Below are 27,522 nucleotides of genomic sequence, written 5' to 3'. Positions count from 1 at the left end.
ATTGGAATAATGCATTCCCCATCTGTAAGTCTGGGCTTTTTCTTGCCATAGGTGAACTAAAGGAGCCTTGGAGGTGTGCCATGGTTACTAGTATCTGATATTTTACTAGAGGGGAGGGAGAGGAATTATTACTATCAAATGTTAATTTTGTCCCCCTCATGGAAATGAGAAAATAAGCATATCTTTGTCCCTGAATTTATATAATTTGCTTTTTCTGGCATGTAAATTGACTGTATATCCTTAATGTTATCCTTGAGAAACCACTGGCAACACAATTGAGAGCCTGTTATTTAATGTAGAACTATTGATTTGTCTCCAGTCAGTGAATGTATAAAACTGAAATATAAAAACTACTTGACAGAGCCTTTGCTACTACCTTCAGTCTTGACTGCCATGGTATGTTAGGAATATAATTATAACAAAAGCAATTCACAATAAATATTTGTTCTTGAATTTATTTTGTTACCTTGTGGACATAATAGTATTGTGGATATGTTGATTTCAAACCCCACCTCAAACTCTGATTTTATGTAAGTAATCAGTGGCCTTCCGTCTGCCAGTATAAGGTGAAGTCTTATAGAGTTCACTAAAGAGTCTTTTTTCGTATTTATATGTAAGAATCATGATAAAACTCTGATTCACACAGCTCATATGGTACCAATTTATTGTCTGGCTTCAGATTTTTTAAATCACTCTGGCACTACAGGGTTATTACAGTAAGTTAGAAAGACAGGTACTCTAAGTATGAACTTGCTGCTAAGATCTCAAAAATACTGAGTGCTCTTGAATTGAAGCTTTGATGAGAAATAAATCCTTCCTGTGACACTTTTATGCCCTGTAGAGATGTGGAAGTGTGAGCAACAGCACCTGGCGAGCAAGCTGTCTTTAAAAGCAAGCAAACCAGCTGCTCATCAGGTTGGTGAAGGATTTAGCAGGAAATAAAAGTCTACTCAAATGTTCATAGCTCAGATCTGCAAGAGAAAACTCATACTTTATGATTTGTCCTCTGAATACTGAGAAAAACTGTATTTATATCTTCTGTATTTTCAAACACTGGGAGGAGTTCATTTTTGAACAGGAGTAATTTCCAAGTGAACAATCTGATCGGCAGATTCATTTCTATCCATATAATTTCTCTCATTTACAGAAGGTAAGCAGATAAGTAAGAAAATAAACTTACAGAGGTCAAACAAAATTTGATACAGTAGGAATAGGATTTCTGGATTTGCTTTGTATGGGACCCTTCTTTCCCTATTCTTGCATGTACATCAGACAGATTTGCTCGTGTAATAAGTCTCAAATGAATTTGCTTTCTGGCTACATTAATCAGTTTTAGGCACATTGAATAGATTAAAAATTTTTTTACCCTAGCAGAGCAGCACTAACCAAAATGTTTCTGACTCTTCAAAGTTCTAGACAGGCAGTGGTCTCAAAACACTGGGAAAGAATTGTTGGGAATCAAGTTCAGGTGAATTGACGCAAGGCTGGAACATTTAACTGTGTACATAATTTCCAACTGGGCAAGGTATCTCATCTGATCCCTTTGGAATGTAATTTATTTAGTTTTACAGCTTCCTAAATCAGCCAGCTAGGACTCCATACTGCCATACTTCCCCATATGCCATACTTCCCCAAAATAAAAGCATTTAACACCAGAGGGACACCAAACTATAGGTCTTCCTTTATTTCCATCTAGCTGTAGGAGAAATAGATGCAACAGCATGCAAGACAGACACACACATCAATATATATCCCTCTGAACCTCCAAAAGCCTGAAAAGAGTTTGGATGTACCACCTATATATTTTTTTAAGTTGTTTGGAATTTTTTAGGTTGTTTGCTATTGTGAATAATTTTGTGACGATTCTACTTCAATGCATTCAGTGTTATTCTGAGTACTGTGCACCTCAGTCAAATGACATTGTAATGCACTGAAAAATTTCCTTTTGATACTTTGAAACAATAATTGTCAAGGATTTATTTTAATATTCAGTTACATAATACTGTGATGACTACCATCCTTCACCTTTTGGCTTGGTTCCCAAGGAAACGTCTTCTTTTTATATTTCATTTGTTGCTGGTTTTGGTCTGCTTCTTCTGAACTAACAAATCCAGATTAATGTCTCCCATCCACCTGATTCTCCTGCCAACAAAACTGTTCTTATACCCTGCTCACAATCTCCATGTTTGCAGGTGTGACAACCAGGAAATGAAAATAGAGTTCTGTGATGACCTCAGAGAGAAGGCTGCCTGGAAACTGACTGACTGCTTCTTGCAGCGTTTCCCCTCTATTTATAGTGTTATAAATAGCATTAGACTATCTCAAAGTTTTGTAAACTGAGATGTATGGAGAGATGAAGTTCCTACCTGCGCCATACCAAAACCTAAATAAGCCAGAGTTATGTGCCTTCAACAATGCTCTCTGTCCCAGGCTTATGTCACACAAACACTTGAGCATCTGCTCATTTTTGCAAAACAGCTCTTGCAATTTCACTGGACTGCAGGGTAAATTTAAATTTAAACACATCTCCATGTGCAGACTCAGGACTTAGAGAATGATATTATTTGCATCAGGCTTCACTACCATTTAAGATGCTGTAGGGTATCCCTCCTGCCTCCAGCTGCTGCTCCAGAATGGCACAGGTTTATCCTAAGTCCCACATTATCTATCAGCCCAGATGTCTGTGATGCCCTCGAGCATCTACAGTGAAACCTGTATTAGCCCAGCTGTCATCACACTAAAATGAGGATTTCAGAACAACATGAGTTGATACCACAGAGGGAGTGAATAGCTTTTATTAACTCCTAGGAGTGTGATCTGCAGGCAGAACCCATCTACTGTACTTTTTATTTTCTAAATAGCACCAATCTTTTCAGAGGACTGGAGACCCATCAAAAAAAATCCAACAAAAACCGCTGCAAGATACGATGGAACCAAGCACCTTACCTGCAGTACAATGTCCCGCCCGTTCCGTGTGACATTAACAGTGTGGGGCTGGCCATTGGCCATGTTTCTGTGGTCAATGTCAATGTTATATGGCTCTTTGGTGCCCCCGAGGTTGTACCGAATTTGCAGATTACCTAGTGAAAAAGAAAAAAAATATGAAAAGCACCCTCAGGTATTTTGATCTTTATTCACCAGCTATTTTCCTGTCTTTATTTTCACATACAGCTGTTATCATTTCATACTTAATTGCTCTCATAGCTGGTCTCTGCTGTAAGAGAAGAGTTCATGTTTGAGATTATAAAGTTACCGGGCCGAAACTGCCTCTAGTTTATAACCCAGAAGTGTGACAATGACGAGCATTCCTAAACCACAGTGTTTGTAAACACTTCAGACTGCAAACCAAACAAATTGGAGTTATGCCTTGAACAATATGGACAATTGGTACAAAAATTGAGCCCATCAAGTAACATTTTATTGTTGAGATTATTATTCTTGCTGCAGTAAAATTCTACAAAATTATACAAAGCATAACATTTTCTAAAGAGTAAACCATTGACATGCATTGAATAAAGGCAAAATTACAACAAATTAGCACTGACACATAATTCACACATGGGACATTCTTGCTCTCACGTTTAATTGTTGTCGATGAGTGACCGTCTGGACTTCCATGGAAATTTAGTATTATATTGTGAAATAAAAACCTGAGGTTATGTTGTTGGAAAAGTGTAGTCAGGAGTGGCTTATTGATATTCCTAACATACTGCCAGACAGATTTTTCTTTTCTAAATAATAGTGAAGTGTCTGCTCTTCATAACACATTTAAATATTTGATTAAAAGGAGGAATGTTTGAAAAGGGAAATGCAGCCCCCACTCTTGATGAAAAATGGAAATATTCTGGCCCAAAAGAGCAGACTTAGACCTCTATAACTACAGTTTAGTTGTGTGATGTTGGATTTCTTTCATGCACATCCTTTCTTTCCCATGAAGGGAAAAAAATGAGTGGCGTGTAGAATACTCATATTATCCCATAAAAGAGAACAGTAGTAAAATCATTCTAATTATGATTTTCATGGGGCACTAAGGCACTATTTGGAATTGAATTATATTTAGTTCATATAGAATTTTAATACTGTAGCAGCAAATGGTCCATATCCAACTTTCATCCATCACCAAAATGTTTAGGACATTATATACTGTATTGCATCCACATTTTAGTCACCTCAGTGAGTATCCAGATTTTCAGAACAGTACATGACACTTCCTGCTGACTACTAGGGATATTGAAAGTTCAGCTATTCAGGTGCCTTGATGTAGATGTCTACTTGTCCCCACCTTAATACTGGCTCATGGCATGGGTCTCGTTATGGCAGGTTTTTGGTTTCTTTTCTTTGGTTAGTTTTGTTTTGTGAGAGAGGATTGGCTGAAGAAACACCACTAAACTGAACAGTTACATAAGTACCAGATCTAGTAGAGGCAGAAGGAAGGTTAAGGTTTCTAAGTGCTTTACTTTAATGTGACAAGGGTGAAGAGATTTTCTGATTAGTTCAGAGCTTCCCTTGACTATCAGCCTGGTATTGTCAATTGTACCTGCGATGGGGAGAGCCCGGAGCAATTTCTTACCAGTGGGGTTCACAAGCACAGCCATGAAGTCCGGAGTGTAGGAGCTGACGTAAAATAAGACACAAGGGGACTTGGTGGTGCTGAAGCTGAAGCTGAGCTCTTCCTTGTTCAAGCTGAGGTCGGGTGCTGTGATCTCAGGATCTGCAGAACTCAAAAGCGTCCGGCTAACTAAATCCTTCACGCTAGTCCCTGGGGAGTGGAAGTTGTAACGAAGCCACATTCCCTCTTCAAAAAATGCTCCCACATCTTGAACACGACAGGAAAAGGAGGATGAAAAGAAAAAAAAAGTAAATTAAATGTGCTGACACCTTTTGGTTGAAACATATTACTGTGACTTAATCAGTACTAATCTGTGCATGTTTCTACTGCTGTGCTATTTAAGCACAATATTTAGGTCAAGAGCCTCACTATTTTCCTATGAGAATGAAAAGAACAATCTCCATTTTATTGGATTCACAAAGCAAAGGAAATATTTCCTTTGGGGCACACAGAAAGCCTGTGCCTATATCTCATATCAATACTACCGACAAGGATAATTATGATTTGAATTCATTCTTGTTGAAATTTTGAGGTAGATAATGCTTCAAAGAAGGAGATACCAGGAAGAGTGTCTTAAAGGACACAGGAAACAAACATCCAAGGAAAAGGAAAAACAGCAGTTCTGACCACCAAAATTGAGTGGATTTGGAAGGACCCCACAAAGGAACAATGACAATTCCAGTCCCTAAAAGGACTGGACACAATGCTTGTAAGTTATCCATTACTAGCACAATCCTTCACGAGACCTCCACAGCAAGGATGCCCTTATGGGAGATGAAATTAACTAGGGAGTTTGACTCAACTGGGAACAAGAGGCAAGAGATACCTGAACTTTAGTTCCCAGGAGGTGCTATAGTTTTCAAACCAATCTGAGACAAGATGTGGTGTTCCAACACTCTGGACATAAAATTTAGCCCTTTTTGACCGAATATTTTAATATTTTTAGCTGAAAAAGCACCAGTAGTGCTTCTCATAATAATGCAGTCCTACCTCTTCCTCAATATTAAAATCATAATTCCAGGCTGATGTTCTTGCAGCAATGCTGACTTTGATAACATCCTACAGGAATTACTGCACAATTGGCCACCATTGGTATCATCTACTCCACTGAGGATTGCTACGGCACTCATTTATTTAGAGACATTGTGGCATTGGATCAGCTGTGCTGCCTGGGACAAGATTGTGAAAGGAAGTTTTTAAATGATACGTGAACCTGATTAAGAAGGTGTGTCTATGAACATTTCGTAAGATATTAAATAATGATTAAAAATATTTAAATCATAACATATGAGTACTGTTTTCAAAGAAAGGCTGTAAGAAATGCTTAAGACATTAAACAGTCTAAAAAAAGGTCTTTCATTGTCTACTACCTTTCTACATATTGCAAAGTTGCCACAGTTTTGTGCAAAATTGCCCATCTAAACAAGAAATTTATTTTTATTCTATTTTAGCATTTTGAGTCTTCACACAATTCTCAAAACACGTGTTGGAAGATACCAATTTTCAAAGCTTTACACAGACACAAAGCAAGCTGGGAGTAGGCCTCCAGAATTCATTCAGAGTAGCTGAGCAGAAAATAGGTAAGAGGATATATAAAATTATAAAATTATATTGATGATTCTTTCCAGAATTTTGCTAAATCTAATGCTGGAAAAGCTTTATGTTTTCTTGCTGTCATATAAAAATTCTCCCAAACTCAAAATATAACAGCTGCTGTTGCTAAATGGTCATATAAAACACAGAGCCAAGCTGTGGTCCTGAAGTGCTATAAATAATTTGATCATTCTGATGGATTTATAACTGCAATTTTATAGGGGAAAAGTTAAATCGCCCCGAAAATTTATGGGCGAGGCAATTTCATTTAACAACTATATTTTGCAGTAGTCTCAACTTTAGTGCTCCTGGATTAAAAGTGAAGGGCTCTGTCATGAAAAAACTTCCCAAACTCATGATGCCCTCTGCCTCTAACAGTGTTGCAAGAAACAAGCGTTAGCACATAAAAATTTATCTGCTGCTAAAAGCAGTAGCTCCAAGTATTTGCAAGATGGGCCTAAAAGTATCCCTGTGACCACTAATTTATTCTTCAGCCCCTGCTTCTGGTTTGCACAAGCTGCTTCTGGGGCAGGTGCCCTATCAATTACACTGGCAGAGCTGCTGGCCGTGCTGGGTCCTGCCGCTGCCACTGCTGGTGGGGACCGCAGCCCCCGTGGAGGCTCCATGCACGCACTCTGCACACTGATGCACAATTATGTTTGCCTCCAGCCTGTTTACTGCTTGTCATGCCTTTCATTTTAGAAGTAATCTTTGGAATTGCCTAGTGCTATGCTTGCCCAGGGCCTCACGCTCTGGGGATACTGGGACTTTCAGTCCTGACCTCAACACTGCTCTGGGGCTGAACTGGAAAGCGTGTGAAGCATTTTTTCTAGAGCTGTAAATGTTATAAATTGCTATGTTAAATGTTCATTACTACAAAGAAAGCTTTAAGTAAATGGTGCTCTCTGAAATGGTATTCAGATTATTCTGCAGTTTTGTGAGGTGAATTTGATCATCCTTGTGGGTCCTTTCCAACTCTCAATACTCTGTTCTGTGACTTTTTATTCCAAAAGGTTTTCACGATGGAGCAAAGAATATTCTGTATGTTTAACTTGATTTGTGCTGAGAAAATAATTTTCAATGTAGCTCTATTATTGCAGGCATACAGGGTATTGTAATAAACCTTGAAATTCTCCTCACATGCACATCACCTCTTTTAAAAGGCAGGATAAGAGGAAGGTTCTCTTTGGCTTTGTGAGTATATTGGGCCTTCAATAGGAATATATTGAATTCTCTCAAGTTCCAGCTCATCAAAGAGGTTGATGCACATGATTATGCACTTTACTGAAAGAAGCTGAAATCCTTGCAGCAGGACTGCAAAGTGCTCAGCGACTCACAGGAGCAGGTTGCTTAAACTATTAGGATGTACCAAAAATAGCTAGAACATAATTGTCCCCATCTTGAATGCAGGTATATGATGACTTGGAAATGCCAAGGGCTGACCAATGAAAAAGCTACCTACTTTTTAGGTCACAAGTGGTGACCCTGAGGTTTACACTTGAGGTCACAAGTGTAGCATCTTCCTGAAGTTGTCTCAGAAACAGCACGGAAGTCCTTCATCCAGAAAACCATTCATGCTCCCTGAATAAAGAGGGTCAAATGCAGCCCAAACCCTGCTGCTCAAATGTGAGGGAAGTTTCCATGCACAACTCTTTTCTTCTGTAAAATTTGAAATGCTATCTGAACGGATGACTCTTGGGACATCAGGCATAAGACGTAGTAAAGGTTGCTCTGCAAACTGCCCTTTCAAAGCAGGGGCCTTAGGGAAATGAATGTGGTGGTAACAGATCTGTTTTCTTCAGAAAATAATACCTATTTTTATACCAACATATAGTGCCGTCACTTTCTGTTGACAGACTTCTCAAATATAAACACTTAGGGCTGGCTTTGTAGAGGAACCCAGGACAGGAATTGTAGATTGTTAGAAACAATTTTATCAAGCAAGGTGTGTGTCCTCACTGTGAATTACACATGTTACAAAATTGTCCAGCTTCAATTTGGAAAGGTGATCCAAAACTTTCTCAGAAAATGTACATGTACCCAGAACTGACAATGTTATTTTGAAGGTCATGATTCTTTGGTCATCACCACAGTCTCCCTCTTTGCACTCAGCTACTTTTATTTTTGTGTCCTCTTATTCTGTCTGGGATCAGGAGTATTGAAAGAGGAAAAAGCCAAATAGCAACAAAAATCCCCATTTTTCCTATAAAACTTGCAAAGTCTCACTATTTTTCTGGGCCGGTGATGTAGACCTAAGAAAATGTAAGTAGGAATCTTATTCTCCTCTAGTGCTTTGTACATCAGTGAAATGTCAGTGTTGCTTCTTCTGTTCTTAGGCAGTGATAATGATCCTGTGAGCCATACAGACACATAGAGAACTTGTCTTTTTTCTCCATAACCTTTTTCTCACCTCTGAAAAACCCTGCCAGCATGGCATAGGTGTGCCTGAACACAACTTCAGCATGATTTTCTATCTGGGTGCATATATATAAGGGACACAGAGCTGAGCAGTCTTTACGGCAATTGAGTTTGCTCTATGAGAGTTGATGGAAATGTTAATAGGAATTGTCAAGAATCAAGTACTAGATACTATGCCTAGTAAATAAAGAAGCTGCAGATCGGTGGTGCTGACAAAAAATCCCCAAACCAAAAACCCAACCATCCCAATTTAAACACAGGACCTTTTCAAAAGTGGCATTTTAAGAAGTGGAATCTCCCTTCTTTAGTGGGACAGCTCTCACTGACTCAAGCTGCCATCTCACAGTTTTCCAAGTGAACTGGATCTGATTTCTGCCACTTTTTACCTGGAGACCAAGGAGGAAGTAGTGCTGGTTATTTATTTAATGGGTGTAACAGGGTATTCCTGCCTTACAGCAGCGGGAGACAAAATCCTGGCAATTATGAATCCCAGCAAGGACATGAGAAATGGAGAAGGAAAAAACTCTCTCCTCTTTGTTTCATAAAGCTGACTTCTTACAGCTGTCATCATGTCCCATCTGGGGTCCCTAAACACCTCCTTGGCCCTGCGCAGATATTACTCTGTGATGTTGGTTGCCAATGCTCAATGCTATGTCTTCCCTTCATGGAGTTCTGGGTGTGAAAAGCAGTTTTTCAAAATCCTAAGCAAGGACAATCACTGGAGATGTTCTAACACTTAGTGCATTTACAAAGATTCTTCAGACAGGATAGATGGTTGAATAAACCCTCTTTGTTTTTGCATGATTTCCTTTCTTTTTTTGATTTTACGTGTAGTTATGAATATTGAATATAGATTAACCAGAGCTTGCTTGTTCATCTCATGGCAAAAACTTGCTTGGGAGCACCTAAAATTGCTGCTACTACCAGACTGTGGTCACAAAGACTAAGACTTGTTTGCTGAGATATCTTCTGGCCATAGGATATCAGTAAAGGGTCAGAATGTCACAGTTGTTGATCTGGGAGAGAATTTGAGGGCCCTGAAGGTGATAATGCTTACCATTCATCTGGTTAGCTTACTCAACATTTTATTCTATCTTCAGGCGTATTTAGTGTGCAATATCAGGAAGTGGGAATTTAAAGCTATTGCTTCACATCCCTCATTTTCTGGCTGTTCTTACTCTAATAATCTGTCATGCATGTTGGAACTTTGCACCAAAGTAGAGCAATTGCTTGTGGGCCTTAATAGAATACAAACCTAGTGAGGACTTGCTTCTATATGAGTGTATCAGTATTCAGTAAAAAAAGGCTTTCTTGAACTATCAGAATCAGGGGATATACAAAATAATGTGCACTGGTGAAAATATGGGGCGTGATCATAAATCCATGCAAAGATTCCCACTACCTTCAGTAGAACAGGATGAGTGTCACAGGAGATGGGGTTTAGCCACCTGATTCATGACACTTTTAAGCCTCCCTAGTTGATGCCAACAGGTAGATTCTGCCAGGAAGCAGTTTGATATGCTGAACTCTGAATCTACTTTTGTACTAGCCCTGCAAAACAGGGCTTTATTCCACCTTTGTATACCTGGACAGAAGTGTGCATGCCACAGAGAGCCCAAAAATGTCAGGAAAGTTGCAGTTGCAGTTCATTCTGCACTGATTTGAAAGTATGATAAATAGTTGATCTGGTTTCTGGGGCAACAGACTCAGATTAAGGGAATGACAACAGGTGCCATGTATTTTCTCTTGAATCTAAATAACAAGCTAGCTCCATTTCTAGTGGAAATATCTCTAGTGGTCGAAAAGAAAAAACCCAAACACCAACTTTTTCCATTCTGCCATCAAAGAAAATTGGATGGATGAAGAAAATGTGATGTCAAGTGTACAACAGACTGGATTTCACAATTTCCTGCCAGGGAGTATATGGAGGTGCTTTTTAGGAACCTCAGAGATAAACTTGCATCCTTGCAAGAGCATTTGAGAAATATTAGAGACTGTCATTTGCTGATTTCACAGTGTTCAGAGCAACAACCTCGGCAGGTGAGACCTGGCTTCAATTCCTTCCTGTACTACAGGTATCCACTTTAAATCTGAGCAGATCCTTCCTGCTCTCCTTTGTTTTCTGCATTACCATAACAAAAACATCTTCTCACATCACAGAGCTATTGTAGGCATAAATGCCTTATCATCTTGTGAGGTGCCAAAACCATTTAAGCAGCATGCAGATGTATAAATATTGCACATGGGTGTCTGGTGTGAGAACTCAAACCTCTCAGCTGCCTTTGCACAGGCATGCAGCAGCCAACAATGTTGCTGAGGCTGCTCTCCTTAACTTTCACAAAACATCTGCATTCAGTGAGCAATGACACTAAAGCAGGCCTATTTTAGTTGTCTGACCAAGAAAGTTCATAATTTTCTGAGCCAGGACTACTTATTTTTTTCTTTTTAGCTTATTACCCTGATTTATTTGTTTTCTGTGTAAAAAATAATGATTTTATGCTTTCTATAAGTAGTTTATTATGGATGATAAGTGAGCAAGCAATAATATAGTCAGGTTGATAATCAGTTTATAACGAGGTTGATATCTCTTTAAGACATATAAGTGTTATTGGGAAGATTTGTTTTCCTTTAAACAGAAAAACATTGTTTTTTTCCAATGAAGGAATTGTTGCACTGAAGTGCAACTTTCAAAGCACTAGAGCATAACTGTGAATGTTTAATAAGGCAATATTGACAGGACTGAAGAATGGAATGGCTTTAGAAAGTATATCTATTTTTTGTGAGTATATAGTTACCCAAAAGAGGCTAAAACCTGAGTCCTGAAGTATGCAAGGTACAGGTAAAAAAGCCTGACTGCAGCATTCAGACTTACCAGAGTAGGAGCTTAACATTAACAACCTGAGGAAAACTTCTCATGTAAGTTTCAGCTAACAGATCACAATCCTGTTGAAAACAGGAGAATTTTTTGGGGTCTGGGAGGGAATGTTGCCTGGATTTTCTGGGTTCTGTGATTCTGAACTATGAAAATGAAGAAGTTAGTTACCTTAAAACACTCTAACAATCACCTTACCATTGCTTTCAGCAAAACGATGCAATGTTTTTGCCAAATAAAGGGAATTGAATGAGTCTAAGCAGGGCAGAATTTGGAGTTGATCAAGTCAGTCTGAGAGTTGGTGGAAGGGTGCAGAGCTGCTGCCTCCTGCTAGGTCTTGCATCCACTCAGCCTAGTAAAAAGCTGTTTTTTCTCTTTGGGACATAGAAGGGAGCAGGAAAAGATGGAAATCTGACTGTGACAATACTACTTGTAATTCTTTCAGGGTTCATACAAATATAAAAACAAACATGAAGGAGATTATTTTGGGCATTGTCTTAAGGATTGCAAGAATTCACACTGAGAATCTGAGCTTTACTCCAAAGGACAAAAGAAAAAAGACTATAGCATCTCCTTGCTGTTTGTTAATGCAAATTGAGTAACTGCAGAGAAACTGGAAAGCTTTGAATTTACCCTTCCAGCATACCTGAAGGCACATGAGTCATAGCACCAGCTATTTAATTTTTAAAAAAAATTTTGCTTTTTGGCCTCACTCCTGGTGGGTGTAATGTCTTCTCCTGGTGTTGTTCCACTACATTTCAATACCAAAGGAGGAATGCTTTCTCCCTGGGGTATGTCCCACACCAGAATGCTGCCACATGCCCTGCATTTGACCTTTGCTTTTTATTTTTGTTTCTATCTTCTGTTTAAAGAGAGGAAAGAGTTTGTTTTTTAGATGAACAAAAATTAATTGCTTTCTCAGAAATGCTTTTATGATGATAGGACAGCTGTGGGAGAAAAAAAATCCCCAGAATTTATGCTTAAACAAAGGACAGGGAAAGGTCAGAAAGCAATCTGCAGGACGGCAGAAACACTTCAGCTATTCCTCAGAGCAATTTCTCTGAGCAATGAAAGAAGTAAAACCAATTGCATATGCCTCAAACACGAAACAAAAATACAGTTAAAATAGATGTCAGACTGCATTTTCATACTTATTTTTGTCCTTGTAAAGAAACAGTGTAATTTCCAGACCACTACAACATCATTCACACTGTGGTGTGCTGCTAATAAGGCTGGAGACAAAGCAATTTCTTGTCAGTCATCAGTCAGAGGCTCTCAGGACAGATTTCATCAGAGAAAGAATCCACAGCATGCAAGGTCTGCTTTTATTGTGAAATGTGTTTATTACTCATGAACCATTGTATGGTGATTTCCTTATAGCAATATTTTTTTCCTTCAATTTTCCCATCTCCTAGCACTTTCAGTATGTAACCAACCCCAAGAAGTTCACTGCAGGCAAACGATTTCAATATCAAAATGAAGCCTTTGGATAAGGAAACTTTCCTGTGGCAAAAGAAAATCAATGGGAAGGGAAGTCTGGGCTATACTGTAAGGGTTACATTGTGCCACCTTTCACTCCAGCTGAGTAGCATATTTTTTTTGGTAATATCTCATATTGGTTGGAATGGGATGTCAGGCACTACTGATTATCAAATCAACAGATCTATTTGGCCTGGAATATTTACTGAGAGGAGAGAAATAATGAAATCTAGTCCTAGTCTATCCTGCAAAGCACTAACCATGATATTTTCTGGCAGCCAATGGGAATTCCTAGTGAAGGTGACAAAGGAAAATATTCCTGCTTGCCTCGTATTAGATTTACCAGCATTAAAGCAACAAACAGCATACTGTGGTGCAGGTTATAAAAGTGATAGAGCAGTATTCAACTCTGTCATTATAAAGAAAAAAAATAATTGAAAACAGATCATACAGTATTTGAAAACATGTTCATAGATATTTCAGTGCTTTTACAGAGGGGAAAGTGTCAAAGCATTAATGAAAAAATGGATTGAAATATAAGAATTACAATCTCGTCATCAAAATAAGTTTAAATATAATTCAGGCATAATTTTATTTTACAGGAAAAAAATTCTAAAGTTCCAAAACCCTTCAAATTTTTGTAAATTTTAAAAATATTTATTTAACTAAAACATACTTGGCTGTTTTGCCATTACTTATTTTGCAGTTGTTATGTATGTTTGCTCATTGTTTCTAGAAAATACATTCATTCTTGTCTCATAGGCCAAGAGGACACAGTATAAGATTTCATGAGCTGTTATTAGAAAGAAAATGTAGGACTCCCTTCTTTCACAAGTCTAGGAAGCTTGACAACACACATAAGTTTTTCCAGTGCTTTACTTGATTCAAAAAGCATAATGCAAGTTAAATTGACAATGTAAATGTAATGGGCTGTAATGAATTCTTCCAAAGACCTCATTATCAGCATTGTTTGTTATGGAGATTTTACAATTATTTCAATCATAGGATGCCCCAGTTTGTTTTGTGTAATTTATCCTCTAGCTTTTTCCCCAGTATGCCATTGTTCTTTCTGTAAGGAAGCCTCATGATCTCACACACAATAAATCACACTTGGGAATATTCTAGATGAGTACAACAGTCTTCAGCACTAACAGATAGGAAATTGGCAATTTAAACCATGTACATAAGATCTAAAGAATTTAGAGAGCCCTTTTCAGCCTGGAACAGATTTGATATTGAAAACAGAGATCTGATGTCATGTTTAAATGGCACAACACTGTATGGCACAGACATCCCTGCTCTAATAGTACTTTTGCATGAGCTCCAGCTCACAGCAAGTTTCACTGCATGCCCAAATTATCCCTGTCAGAGCTCTGGGCCCTTGGCTGCACTGGGACACTGATAAGGAGAAGAGTATAACTTACATGATATTACTGTCATTGCTATGGAAGTGCTTACAGGCCAGCCAAAACCAGGGCTTGCCTGTCCTAGGTGCTCAATTATTCCCAATTATTATTATATTAGTGGTATGTTTTTATTCTGCTAGCTCTACATCCAGGAAAAATAGAGGTAGTTTTGGTGGAAGGTTGGGGCTTACCTATCCATGAGAGGAACAAACCCCTCACAAATAAAAGTCAGTGTGAGTTCTGGCAATATAGAAAAAGCTGTGAAGTGAATTCAGTGAATATGGCGTTGCAGTAATTCTATTTTCTTTTATTTTCCTTTTTTTTTTTCCCCCTTTTTTTGTGTCAACACATGATCTGCGAGAGATTGACCTAATTCCAACCTGAACAGGTTTCCTCTACCATATAACTGCATTAGTGAACAGAAATACTAAATATGCATTACCATTATTCATGACAAATCATTTGCTAAATTAACTGAAATTACTGTATTCACATTCTCAGGAGCTGCTGTATGTACAGTCCTGAACTGAATGGACATGTTTGTAATTTGCTTTTGAAGCAGCACAGCATGGTGAAAGGTGATGAAATTCCTGCATGCAAGCACAGTGGAAGCCATTACCTAGAGAAGCAGCTGCTTCCCTTCTGCTGCACTAGAAATACATCATATTTATTGGAATTTAAAAAATAATCATGCCAGAGATTCATCCCTATCTGGTGATGTGAATATTTGGTGATATGAAAACAATTCCTTGGCTTTTAGAAGAGGATGGTCCAATATGTGAGCAACATCAGCAATGGACAAAGCTTTGCTGTGACAGGATGAAATGAAAGTGAGCAAACATGGGTAAAAATTAAAGTGGCTGAAGTGTGTGGGCAGGAAATGCAGTCCACAACACAGCATCAGGTAAAAAGACTATTTCTGTTATAAGCTTTATACTTCCTGTAAGTGTGGCTAAAAGAAGGCAGGGTATGGATATTTGCAAAATAATGATCAGATTTTGACTTGGAAAAAAACCCTGAGAAAGAATTGAAAACCACAACATCAAAGGCCAGGTGCTGTACCCTACTGCCAAATTAGCTTCTTGAGGGGACTCTGGTGCCTGGTGACCTAGACTGCCTGCAGGATTCCTGGTTCAGAGAGAGGAATGTAAAAGCAGAGGAGCACCTTATGAGGATACAGGTTTCTTCAACATCAGGGATACTGATGGGAAGAGCCTTCACATTTTTATCTGAAACTTTGAGAAAGTTTTTAAAATTACTAGGAAAAGCAGTGGATTAGACAGTCAAACAAGAAAAAAGAAATTAGTACTTTTCGTCTCAATCTTTTTTTGTTGGATCTCAATTTTCCTTGCTCCTGTCTTTCTTCCATGCAGACCTGTGCATCCACAGTACATTGTTCCCTTATAATAATTTCTTTTGAAATTCCAGAACATATTTTAAACATTTCCAAAGGGCTGACATAAATGTGGGATCTCTGTGCCTTCCCTTATGCCAGCAGGTTCAATCCCTAACCCAGTCTGAGGTACCAAAAGACTTGATCTACTTATGGATGGATAAAATTTTTAAGCAAAATGCTGGCCTCCCAATATATGAGATATTCAACCCAAATGTCATACCTACATGTCTGAATGACTAGGTAGCTTTTCTTTTAAATCCATGTTTTTCTTCTAAAAAAGTTACCATGACATTGTGCTAGTTGGAATGGAATGCCCTCTGCCAGACCTGCTATCACTACAGGCATTCCTGATGCATTTTGCTGTTGTGTTATTTGATTTAAACAGGAAACATGTAGTCCTCATAAGAGGTGTGGTTTTAAATAATCACATTTAAGTATACACACGAGTGTATAGCTTGAATTGTTAGCAAGAAGTATTAAACAGGATTTACTTATTTATATAATGAAGCTGTAGCATTGATTCCCTTGTGGTTTTTTCTCCCTCAGGCAAATAGTCCCCTCCCACTCTGCCTCCTGCCCCGATGCATTTACCTTTTATGCAGAATGGCCCATCGTAGGCAGTTTTGGAGCAGTCACAGGAGTAGCCATTGTATTTCTCCACGCATTTCCCCCCGTTGGCACAGTACATGCCGTAGCTGGTGCAGTGACCAGAGCAGCCAGGCTTCACCCCGGGCGTGACCTTGGCTCTCTCTTCCAGGTCCAGCGTCACCCCGTTCATCCTCAGGGAACGAATGCAGCCCAGGAAGCCTCGCTGGCCTCCTGCAGCACCTGAGAGGGAATGTTGAACTGTGAGACAGCACTGAATGGGTTTCATTGCTGTTGTTTCACATTAAATATCCTGCTAAGCCTGTGGTAACTTCGTTATAAGGGCAAGGAATTGCCTTGTCCTAATGACAGCAGATCAGTAAAACCTAGCGCTTTGATATCATACCATTAGCAAGCATAAATAGTAGTTTTTTATCAATGCTTGCTTTATAATTAGACATTTGAGATTCTAGCCCTACACTGTAAGATTTCCTTTCATTTCAGCTTCAATGTTTTTAGAGATAACAGTGGAAGAAATGGGCTTGGCTCAACTGCTAATGTGTAGCCTTTCTCTCCTAATGATTAATAATGGTGGGTGATAATAATAATGCCATAATATGCTATGCAGTGTTACATTTTTCAAAGCCAAAAAGGACAAACAAAAAGGGAGTCAAATCTCCATTCTCAGTTACAATAGGAAATATTCACATTGATTTCCAAGAAACATCACGTATGCTATTTACTTACCAGAGCCTAGACTGAAGGATGGAACACTGGAAAACTGCATTCGACAATCTGGGTTGAGATGGTTTTTTATAGCAGCTAATAAGAACAATCTTTTTTTCATACCGAGTAAACACTCAGTGAAAAAATGTGATTTCAGCTAGGAAAGCCTCATCTGAGGCTGGATTAGAAACAACAATCAAAAAAAGCCCAAACTAAAAAAAGTGAGTAAATAATAATGAGTGCTGGCATCTTTTCTGCTCATCCTTCCTCTCTTTGACTACTGCAGTGCTGCAGATGCCAGAGAGTCCCTGAGGAGATCTGAATGCTCATCACCACTGAGCACAGTGGCTGATATTTACCTGAGTGGGAAAGAGGACTAAATACAAAACAGAGAGGGCTGCTTCAAAACAAGTACCAGTAACTGGATGATTTAGAGTACGAGCAGGCAAGGCTTGGTCTCTCCTGAGTGCACGTGGCACAGGGTGCTCTGGTGTGATTCCATTCTATGTACACTCATATATGCTGCAGTGATGAAAAACCACCTTTCACCTCTCTAGCCCTTAGGACACAAAGTCATCACCCCTCAGTCCCTCTTGCTCACCCAAAGAATAGATATTTATTCTACAGAAAATGGAAAAGCAGGCACCAAAACAATTCTTGTTCAGCATTACTCTCCAGGGCCCTGGTATTCAGGTATTCATTTTGGGCACTCCAACTCAAATCCATTCTAGCTGTGACTCCAGGTAAAGTTTAAAGCTCTTCTCTGGTATGTGTGCTCCAATAACCAAGTGACATGAAATAGATGTAATTCAGAAAGAAAAAAATCTGGTGCAGATTATGACATTTGTTTCTTTGGCAATAAAGGTACCATGTATTTCAAAACATTGCTAGTGTTACAGTCAATTCAATACTAACAAATAAAATCATCATTATCAACAATTCTGAAAGAACTCAGGCTAGGAAAAAAAATTCCATCTCTTCCTATTTACAGCAAAAGGCTTGGTATTTTTTAAAGGTTAAGTGTTCCTCTTTTAAACAAACTTTATCTTTCAGCTTATTTTGAAACTGCCATTTCTAGGATCACAGTGGCAAAGGAGAACTGAGCTTGTAAATAACACCTGCACATCTGGTGACACATTACACACAGTTTGCAGTGACACTGGGCTGATCACTAAGGCAATGAAGGCTTTAAACATAATTTTAATTCATTTGAGCTGTTGAACGCTGACTAACATGGAGAAAAAAGATTTTTTTTTTTCTCTTTTCACTTCCTTCTTCTCTTGTAACAGATATCTAGAGAGGTATGACAGTGCTTCTTTGCTCAACACTTCATGCAGTTCTGATTCCAGCTAATGGCACTTGGCACATCAGCACTTTGCAGCCCTGCGGCTCACAGTTGGAGAAATACAAATGCTGCTGGAATAGCCTGCCCCAGATGTAGTGGAAACCAGTAGCTCCAGAAAGCAGCTGGACTAACTTGGTTCCAGAGAATGCATTTGTGTAACAGTGTGTGGTTCTTTCCTACATCAAATGAGTAAATAGCCCACAGGACTAAAGGGAAAAGACTGCAGCGAGAGCTGTGAATGCAAAAGTATGGCCAATGATCAAATCTAAAGAGGCTGGAACTGCTGCCGAGGCTAGGATGGGCACTGTAGGCACATGCAGTCCTGGCAAGAACTCTGCAGAAGTTTTCACTTCTGTGGTGAAAAAGTGTTTGTGTGCCTGGGAAGAGACTCTCAGCAAAAAAGGAGTTTGGCACTGCAGTCTGCTGGAGGCACTTTCAGCCAGGAGGTGCAGGTGGAGAGAGACAAAAAGGACAAGTTTCTAATGCACAATATTTTTCTCTTAGTTGATCTTTGTATTTCTGTAATTATGGACACATTTGTCCTTTTTTTTTTTTTTTCTTTTTTTTTCTTTTTTCCCCCCTTTGCTGTCCCACAAATACTCGAGGTGCACAGCTTTCCACATTCACTAACTGCTGCTGGCAAGACACGAGGCAAAGTATGTTCAGCACCGTGAGAGCAAAGCCCGGCTGCCTCCTCTGCACCTTACCAACATAGAGCTGGCTGTACAATTCCAGCCGTGTGTGTCCTTCTGTTGGAGCTTTCCGGACCTCCAGGGGTAGCTGGTCCACCTGCAAGCTGGCCTGCTTGACATTCCTCTCGGCATTGACCCGGTGCCATTGGTCATCGTTGAGAGGGTTGGGAGATCTCACCACGATTTCCACCGGCCCGTTCCCGACGTCGAACGAGAAGGAGACCTCGGTAGCAGCTGAAATAGCAAGCAAGAGGTGTCCACAATCTGTTTGCAGTCTTGCTTTGTAAACACGTTCCCTCACACTTCCCAAAGAGTAAGGAGTCATATCAGATAGAAATGTGCTCTGCTAAGTCATCTTTCTGAATTTATAAGCACGTTCAGTTCCTTCTAACTTGAGTAGGAGTTTGACTTTTAGAAGAAGTCAAACTTCTTGATTTCATCAGCAGACCCTCAACCAATTGCATTAATCTTTGTGCTCTGCAGCCTTCCAGTTTACATTTTTAAAAATTATTTTTAAAGGAATAAGCATTTTGATAAAGAAATAGTGGAAAAATCTAAATATTTGTTTTGATTTTGAGGGGCAATTAATTCTTGCAATGAACTAATAATGCTGTGGTTAAGATCCATGTGATATTTTATGGCTGAAAAATAAATGGATTTTTAGTAAGCCCTACAGTGCTCTGCTTATAGTGTATGATTAAAACCATGTTTAGAAATTTTATGAATTTCCATTAAGCCCTACTAGTCTCTCCTTCACGTCGTCCTTGGCAAATATATAATTGATAACTATTATTGAATGTTGAGTATGATTAATAATATATAAATTATTTTAATAAAGTAGTAGAATTATGACTTTCTTGAGATTTAGTTTATATATCTTTGTGCTGCAAATTCTATTCTGGTGGCAAAAGATCTGATGAAAGGGTTAAAAGAGAATGGATTATCAATTACAGCATTCACAAATGAGGATACCAGACAGAAGTAAAGACAACCCAGAGTTCAATTTAATTTGGTTTTCCTACACACAAAATAAAAAAGCCAGAGCTCCCTTTTAATTCCCTTCAAAGATCTTGGGTGCCCAATTAGGGTCTAAGTGTTCCAGTACAGCTGAGGTTTCTGCTTAGGTTGAATTGATAATACACTATTATAAAACTCTTATTCAGTAAGGCTATTAAATTGGGGTAAAAGCACCACTCCATGTTCATTATCACTAACAATGCTGATAAATAGTGCGAAACATTTTTGTACATGACCTAATAGATTTTCACAAGGTTATATCAGATTGACTTGAGAGCATTTTTAAGAAAATTCAGTGGATAGGAATAAAGTTTTTACAGAAAATTTGCTTTCAACCCAAATTTATTATAGAATGGATTTTTTTTTAATTGGCTGCTTCTAAAAGAAAAAAATTGAAAAGCTGTTGTTCTTTCTGTTCTCTTCTGAATAAAATAATTTAATTTGTTGAATAAACTGCCTTTTATAAGCCATGGATTTAGTCTGTATGTCCTTTTGCACTTTACAAGGCACAAAATCTGTATAAGCCAAAGCTTTCTGTTACAGAAATAAAGATATTTATTTTTAATGTTATTATGTTTTGTAACTTCAGTGGTTCTGCCAATAAACCCAGGCAAAGTAGGAATTAGAGTAAAACCTCTCCAGTACTTAAACTGTCTGTTGTGTTGAAGTCTATTTTCAAGTGTGTGTGTATAATTCTCCTTTAATTCTGCTTTGAAGAACTGCCTCAGATCTCTTCACTGTCAGACTTGAATAGTTTCCCAAAAGCTGTCAGTCCACAGGACTGTAAAATAAAGACCTATTAGCAGGCTTTTTCTCTTATTCTGAGGCAGCTGATGACATTGCCAATATTGTTACTGTGTACTTTGACCATTATCTATCCAGAATTTTTGAAAACTGCCACAAGAATGTTTCTTTGCAAACCTTTGGTCTTCTGGATAGAAGTATCCCTAAGTTTTCAAAGGAAAGTTATTCTTCTTTTATAAAGGAAAGTGAAGAAAATTGGCAAATATAGATATTTCAAGTAGAAGCTCTGTCCCTGCATAATCTAACTTCATGCATGGCTTTAAACTAAAATTTGTACCACAGACTAAAATACATGTAATTAAATTTGTAGTTTTAGGAGAAAATCCATTTGAAAGTAGCATCAATTGTATAAATGTATATTATATTTTTATATTATATTTTTATATTTAATCTTATAGTTAGGGAAAGAATAGCTTTCCAGCAAAATCTTGTCATCAGAGGCTGTTGCCAGTGCATGTATCTGCTGAGATGCTGAAAGTTAGAGAAGATAATACTGCATCTATGGACTTCCTGATCCTTCCTCAACCTACCTAAAAACATGATTCTTATACCAAAGGTGAGGAAATGTATTTTCTAGACTGATGGACTGAAAAAACCATGAAATATGTCAATGAAAAGAGCTTCACAGATGGCCAGAGGCTGCAAATAGGACGTCTCACATACAAGTTATGTTACTGGTTCTGACTCTTCATTCTTAGTTCCATTTTCAGTGGAACTGAACTTATTCAGTTCATGGATATATTAATGGAATAAGTACTTTCCAACCAGGGACATCTCTGAGTAAGATGACAGGTCTTAACAGAAATGGATGAATATCTGACCACAGGCACATTAGTCAGAAAATGAAGACAAAAGCAATTTCACGCCCCCAAAAAATGAGACAGGTAGCCTGGTGACAACTGACAGGCAGAAGGCTGAGGTATTCAACATTCTTTTTGTCTCAGTTTTTATTGGCAATTGCTCTTCCCACATCTCTTGAGACCCTGACTCTCAAGGCTGGGTTTGAGCACACCATGCTGCCCCCACTCCTTCTTTTTCCTCTGTGCTAGCTTTTCTGGTGATCAAGATGTTGTTCTTTTGGTCAGCGATCAGCTGTCCTGGCTCTGTCCCTTTCCAATGCCTTTGCTACCCTCAGTCTCCTGACTGGAATAGAGAGAAAGCTTTGGCACTGTGCAAGCACTACTAGCAATAGGCAAAACACTGGTGTGGTAGCAAAGCTACTCTAAGCACAAATTCAAAACACACCACCATATGGGCTGCTGAGGAGAATGCTAGCTCCACCTCAGCCAGAGCCAGTACAGCATCCAATTTGTTCAGAAGTTCAGCGTAACTTCTTATACAAGAAGTTGGCAATTGTTTAGCTTTTTCCCTTCAGTATGTCATACTTTTTAGTCTCTGTCTACACATATAATCCTTGTGTGATATAATCCCTTTTGCTCAAATGCATCTTTGATTGATGTGACAGTGGTATTATTTTGTCAAACAGTTGAGTAGGGTGATTGAAAAAATATCTAACAAATGTGTGCATGTGTGAGTATTTATTCAGAATGACTGACCCAGCACAGTATTTTTTTCAAAAAAGATGTAGGAATTGAGCTGCAAAAAAAATGACCAGAGGTTTGTACTGGTCACTTTTGAGGTAATGAAGTGAATTTTCCTAATAATAATTTTATTTTTTAGCCTACAAAATACCATAAAACTAAAGCTGGTTTTTCTAAGAAATGAAAATAATAATCAGACTTTGAACAAATGTCTGAAGTTGCCTAATTATTAAAAAAAAAAAAAAGGTTAGTGTGGGTTTTAATTTATTCAGTCAGAACAGGGTTTTGTGATGAAAATTTCATAAAATTGAACAACAGTGAATTTTTTATGTACTCCTACTACATAAATTCACTCAATACACTGAGGTTTGTGGCTTAGTTTTACCCTTTCTGTGCCTAGCACAATTACATATAATTAACTCTGAACACGTTTCTCTCATCGATTCAATTTTCTAAGGTCTCAGGATGTTGTCAGCCATCTGTTCAGAACACAGAAGAGCAACTCTGGCAAACAAAATGCCCTTCTCACTCTTTGTTCTGTGTTGTTTTTAGCTCTATTTGAGTCTCATCATTTCCTCATCTCAAATCTATGAGGCATTTGCCCATAAAAAGGAAGGGGTACAACTGAACCATTGTGCAGGAAGACCTGGATAGGGTTAGAAGAGCAGACTGACAAGAACCTGTGAAGTTCAACAAAGACAAATATAAGAAGGTCCACAAAAATGATCAAAGTACTTGAAAGTCTGTTGGAGGAAAGCCTGAGAAAACTGTGTTTAGCTTTGAGAAAGAAGGCTTGGGGGAGACCTTTTCACCATTGTTCTGGTATTTACGGGGTGGCTACAAAGAAGATGGAGAAATCCTTTTGATAGGAAGTCACATGGAAAAGATGAAGAGTAATGGGTGCAGGTTACTCCTGGGGACACAAAAGATAGAAAATTTCACAATGAGAACAATCAGCTACTGGGATAATGTTTCCAAGGAAGTGGTAGGTTCCTCTCCACTGGACACTTTTAAGATTCAGCTGGACAGGGTGTTAGGACATTTTGTCTAGACTGTCCTTCTTTTAAGAAAGGGGGGGCACATGATTCTTGAGACTCCTTCTAACCTGGCATGATTTGATCTGTAATTCCATGATTCTATGACTGCATTGCCTGTAGGAGTCCATGGTTCTTGGGTCCTTCCTTTCAAGGCTTTCTAGTAGATATTAGTTAAACACAAGTTTAAGCAGGGTCAGCTGCAGGGGAAGCAGCACACAATTCTATGTCCTTTGCTATACACAAGGTCAAGTTACATGAGCTGATAGATGACATTTCTGGCATTCAAGATCTGTGACCAGCTAGATCTCCCATTTTCCTTGAACTCCTTGTGTTTCAAGATTTTTTTTCTCCCGTTTTCTAGTTTGATCTTTTTGATGAATTTCAGGCTAGGATCTCTAGTTATAATGAGGCTGCCAGCAAAGAAAGAGCTGTTAGTGGATGGGTGGGTACTCACTAGATGCTAAACAGTAGGTGGATATTCTCAAGACATAAACTGGGGAAAAAAAAGGAAGAGGGATTACAACCCTTCTCTCAATGTACGCCCATTGATATTTTTCATGTCCTCCCTCGTACTTTCTTTCTCTTACATCGCCGATGTATTTTTATACCCTTCAAATAGGACTGACTGATGTTTTGGTTGACTTACATCAAAGAGACGAGTTTCTAACTTTTTAGAATCATTTTGAAATCCCATTCTTAGAAATAAATGCCATGTTACATCTAGAATCAGAGTTCACTCACTTGGCTGTAAAATAGCTTACAACAGTAAGCTATAAACTGTAAACTGAATCTGCCAGAGAGATATTTGTTCTGAGAAAACAACAGCTTGAAAATATTGTAGCTCTGTAAGGGCAACATCTGCCAAACTTCTTGGACAGTTTGTTTGTACATACACCTCTGACAAAAGGCTCACTCTCTGATCCTGTAGACAGAATTCAGTGAAATGGTTGAAAATGAAAAAAAAAAAAAAAAATAGAAAGATGATAGATATTTCTAGAGCTAGTGGTCTATACATCTTTATATGAAATCTATCAAATGGTCAATATTATCAAATGGTCATGATCCATTCTGATGTATGTAGTTATTGGAATCTTTCCCTCTGCCTTTAATAGATGTAAAAGAAGACTGAATAGAAAAGAAGGCATTCTAGGGTTTGAAAGTGCGCTATCCTGTGCACCCTTCCCTCATACTCAGATCTTTGTGTTTAAATACAGTTTCACAAAGTCATCTCTAAATTTCCTTCCCTGGTGCCTTCATTTGCACAGGGCTGAGAGAGACCATGCTCATGCTGACATGGAAACAACATTAGTAGGTTGTTCCTGGCTGCCACAATTAGGTGGAAAGGGCTACAGATGCTACCGTGAAGTGCCATATTGAAACACAGGACCTGCTTTAAGGAGGCCACTTCTCAAAGGACACGACTTAAAATTAAAGCTGCCAAAGCAACATAACAGAGAAAAATTGTTGATCCAAGTTGCTTACTGCAGTACAGGAATTACTGTGTAGCTTGGCTGTCTGTTAATAATCAGGTAGTTGTCAAAAATCATAACTGTATTTACAATAATGGGACTAAGCATCTGGATGGCTTCATCATTTATCTAATTCCCAAATGAAAAGTCCATTTGAACTAATGAGCAGAACCTTCATTCATTTGACCAAATGACAGTGCATATCCATGCCCAAGACTTCAGTGATCCCTGAGTTAAGTGCCAAATGAACCAGCTCTGAAAGCTGCACAGCTGCATCAGCATGATGCTATGCCAACAGTAATTAGTTCTAATGAGAGACTATACTACACTGAGGATCAATCCCAGCATAGCTGAGTGCTGATTTATATGGACATGCTATATCTTCCTCAGAAACAGCTCAGGGATCTCTCTAACATAGGGGCTCATTGTACTGACTAGACACACTCTATATTTTCCTGCGGGTTACAGGTAAAATAAAGAAAAATCATGAAACTTTGCATTCTTTTGAATCTTATGCAGTCATTTATGTAAGTGCCAGGAAGGAAAAAAGGGTGAATAAAGCTATTGCTTTGATTTAATATTATATAAAATCCACTTCTCATGTGTAAATCCACCCACAAGATACAAGTGACGCTCATTGTCTCTCTGAACCTTTAGAACAAGCTGATATTCTGTAGGGAATGAAAAATTCATCTGTGTCTGAGGGTCACCCATGTAACAAGTGAATTGGGGACATCAAGATTGGACACAGCCTGAGCTGAAGGGATTAATTCCTTAAGTTTTAGCTTTCATATTTTCCAGACTCTGTACCGCATGAGTATATAACTCTGAACTTCATCTAAAGTGTTAGCAAGTGCTCTTCACAGTTTAGTTAGACAAAAAATCCTTTTCCAGCCCAAGAACCAAGGACACCATTGTAGCTTTGGGCCCAAAAACTATAAACAACAGCAAATTGAGGAGAGCAATCTGGGAGGATGTGACTTCATAACCTGAAGCTGTAATTGGACAATTAGCCCCAATATGTAAATGGACCAAAACTTATAAAAGTGTGAAAAATCGTGACTCGGAGTCCGTCTTGGGTGGAGCCACAGCTGAGATTTTGTACTACCCAAGGTGTATCCTTCAAAGTCCTTTTAATAAATACCTACTTTAATCCTTTAACACTGTCTAGCCTCTGTTCTAGGCAGCGTCTCAAGGCATCAGGATCAGGCACAGGTGGATTTTGCAGTCCTGAGACATATGGATCAAGTAAGGAGCAAAGTCAGGCAAACAAACTTCCATCTCCACAACGAGATATTTAATAGGGTTCCCAGGAGACGGCCCTCAGGGGAGCAGAGCAGAGCTGGCAGGTTTTTAAAGAAATCTTCCATAGAGCACAATAGCTGGCAATCCCCAGGAGCAAGAAATTAGGCAGGGAGAACAAGAGATGGGCACGGCTGAGTAGGGAAGTGCTAGTCAAATTAAAGGGAAAGAAGCAAATGCACAGGCAGTGGAAACAAGGACAGGGAACCTGGGAAGAGTACAGAGATTAATTACAGCTGAGGAACGCCAGCCTGAGGAAGCTGAACCTGGCAAGGGATGCAAGGAATAACAGAAAGGGCTTCCACAGGTCTGTTAACCAGAAAAGAAAGGTCAAAGAAGGTGCACCCACCCCTGATAAACAGTGGTGGAACACTGGTAACAATGGAGGAGGATCCAAATAAGGCTGAGGTAGTCAACACCTCTTTTGCCTTCAAGTCTTCAATGACAACTTTCCCATGCCTCTCCAGTGGATGGACAGCAGGATGGGGACTGGGGGAGCAAAGAACTTCTCACTGTAAGTAGAGGTCAGGTTCATGACCATTTGTGGAACCTGAATGTGCATAAGTCTATGGAACCCAATGAGATGTTCTCCCAGAGTCCTGAGAGAACTGGCTGATGGTTAGTCAGGCACAATTTTCTCTTGGTGAAGCCATGTTGTCTGTCTCTAATCACCTCCCTGTCATGCATATGCCTTGACATAACTTCCAGGAGGATCTGTTCTATGATGTCACCTGGCAGAGAGTTAAGGCTGACCAGTAACTCCCAAGGTTCTCTTCTTTACCTTTTCCCAGTCACTGGAGACTTTGCCTGAGTGTCATGATATTTCAAATATCACAGAGCATAGCTTGGCAGCTACAGTAGCAAGTTCTCTCAGGACCATGGGATGCATCTTGTCAATCCCAGGGCTCTGTGTTTGTTCATGTTCCTCAGGGAATCTTGGAGCTGAGTTGAGTTGCAATGAGAAAAACCTTTTCCTCTCAGTCCCTGCCCTGATGTTCAGGGACTTGAGATGTGTGGGAAGAGAGATTACCATATGTACTGGTAAAATACTACTTCCCTGCAAAAAAGGGCGTACAGTAAGAAGTACAGCTATTGGCATTAACATTTTGATGATGTATCTATAAAGTTAGTTTTAAATATTAGAGGTTTTTGACATTCTGTAGCAGAATTACTGATTTCTCTCAGTGAAATTCTTGCTGCCTGGAGGAAATATTTTTAAACACATTTTACC

General features: G+C 38.9%; 1 protein-coding gene across 1 annotated transcript in view; it reads right to left on the bottom strand.

Moving 5' to 3' along the window:
- The window catches only part of CNTNAP2 (contactin associated protein 2), a 1,013,892-nt gene that overhangs the window by 68,637 nt on the left and 917,733 nt on the right, over window positions 1–27,522 (bottom strand). The window contains exons 17-20 of the mRNA XM_041425209.1: window positions 19,137–19,355; window positions 16,365–16,601; window positions 4,571–4,816; window positions 2,947–3,080 (exon numbers count right to left, since the gene is read on the bottom strand). Of these exons, the coding sequence (XP_041281143.1) occupies window positions 2,947–3,080; window positions 4,571–4,816; window positions 16,365–16,601; window positions 19,137–19,355 (836 nt within the window). The remainder of the gene's footprint in view (window positions 1–2,946; window positions 3,081–4,570; window positions 4,817–16,364; window positions 16,602–19,136; window positions 19,356–27,522) is intronic.

This window comes from Onychostruthus taczanowskii, unplaced genomic scaffold, assembly GCF_017590055.1.
Source record: "Onychostruthus taczanowskii isolate IOZ18803 unplaced genomic scaffold, ASM1759005v1 scaffold88, whole genome shotgun sequence".
Lineage (NCBI taxonomy): Eukaryota > Metazoa > Chordata > Aves > Passeriformes > Passeridae > Onychostruthus > Onychostruthus taczanowskii.
This window is presented reverse-complemented; position numbering and strand designations above follow the sequence as displayed.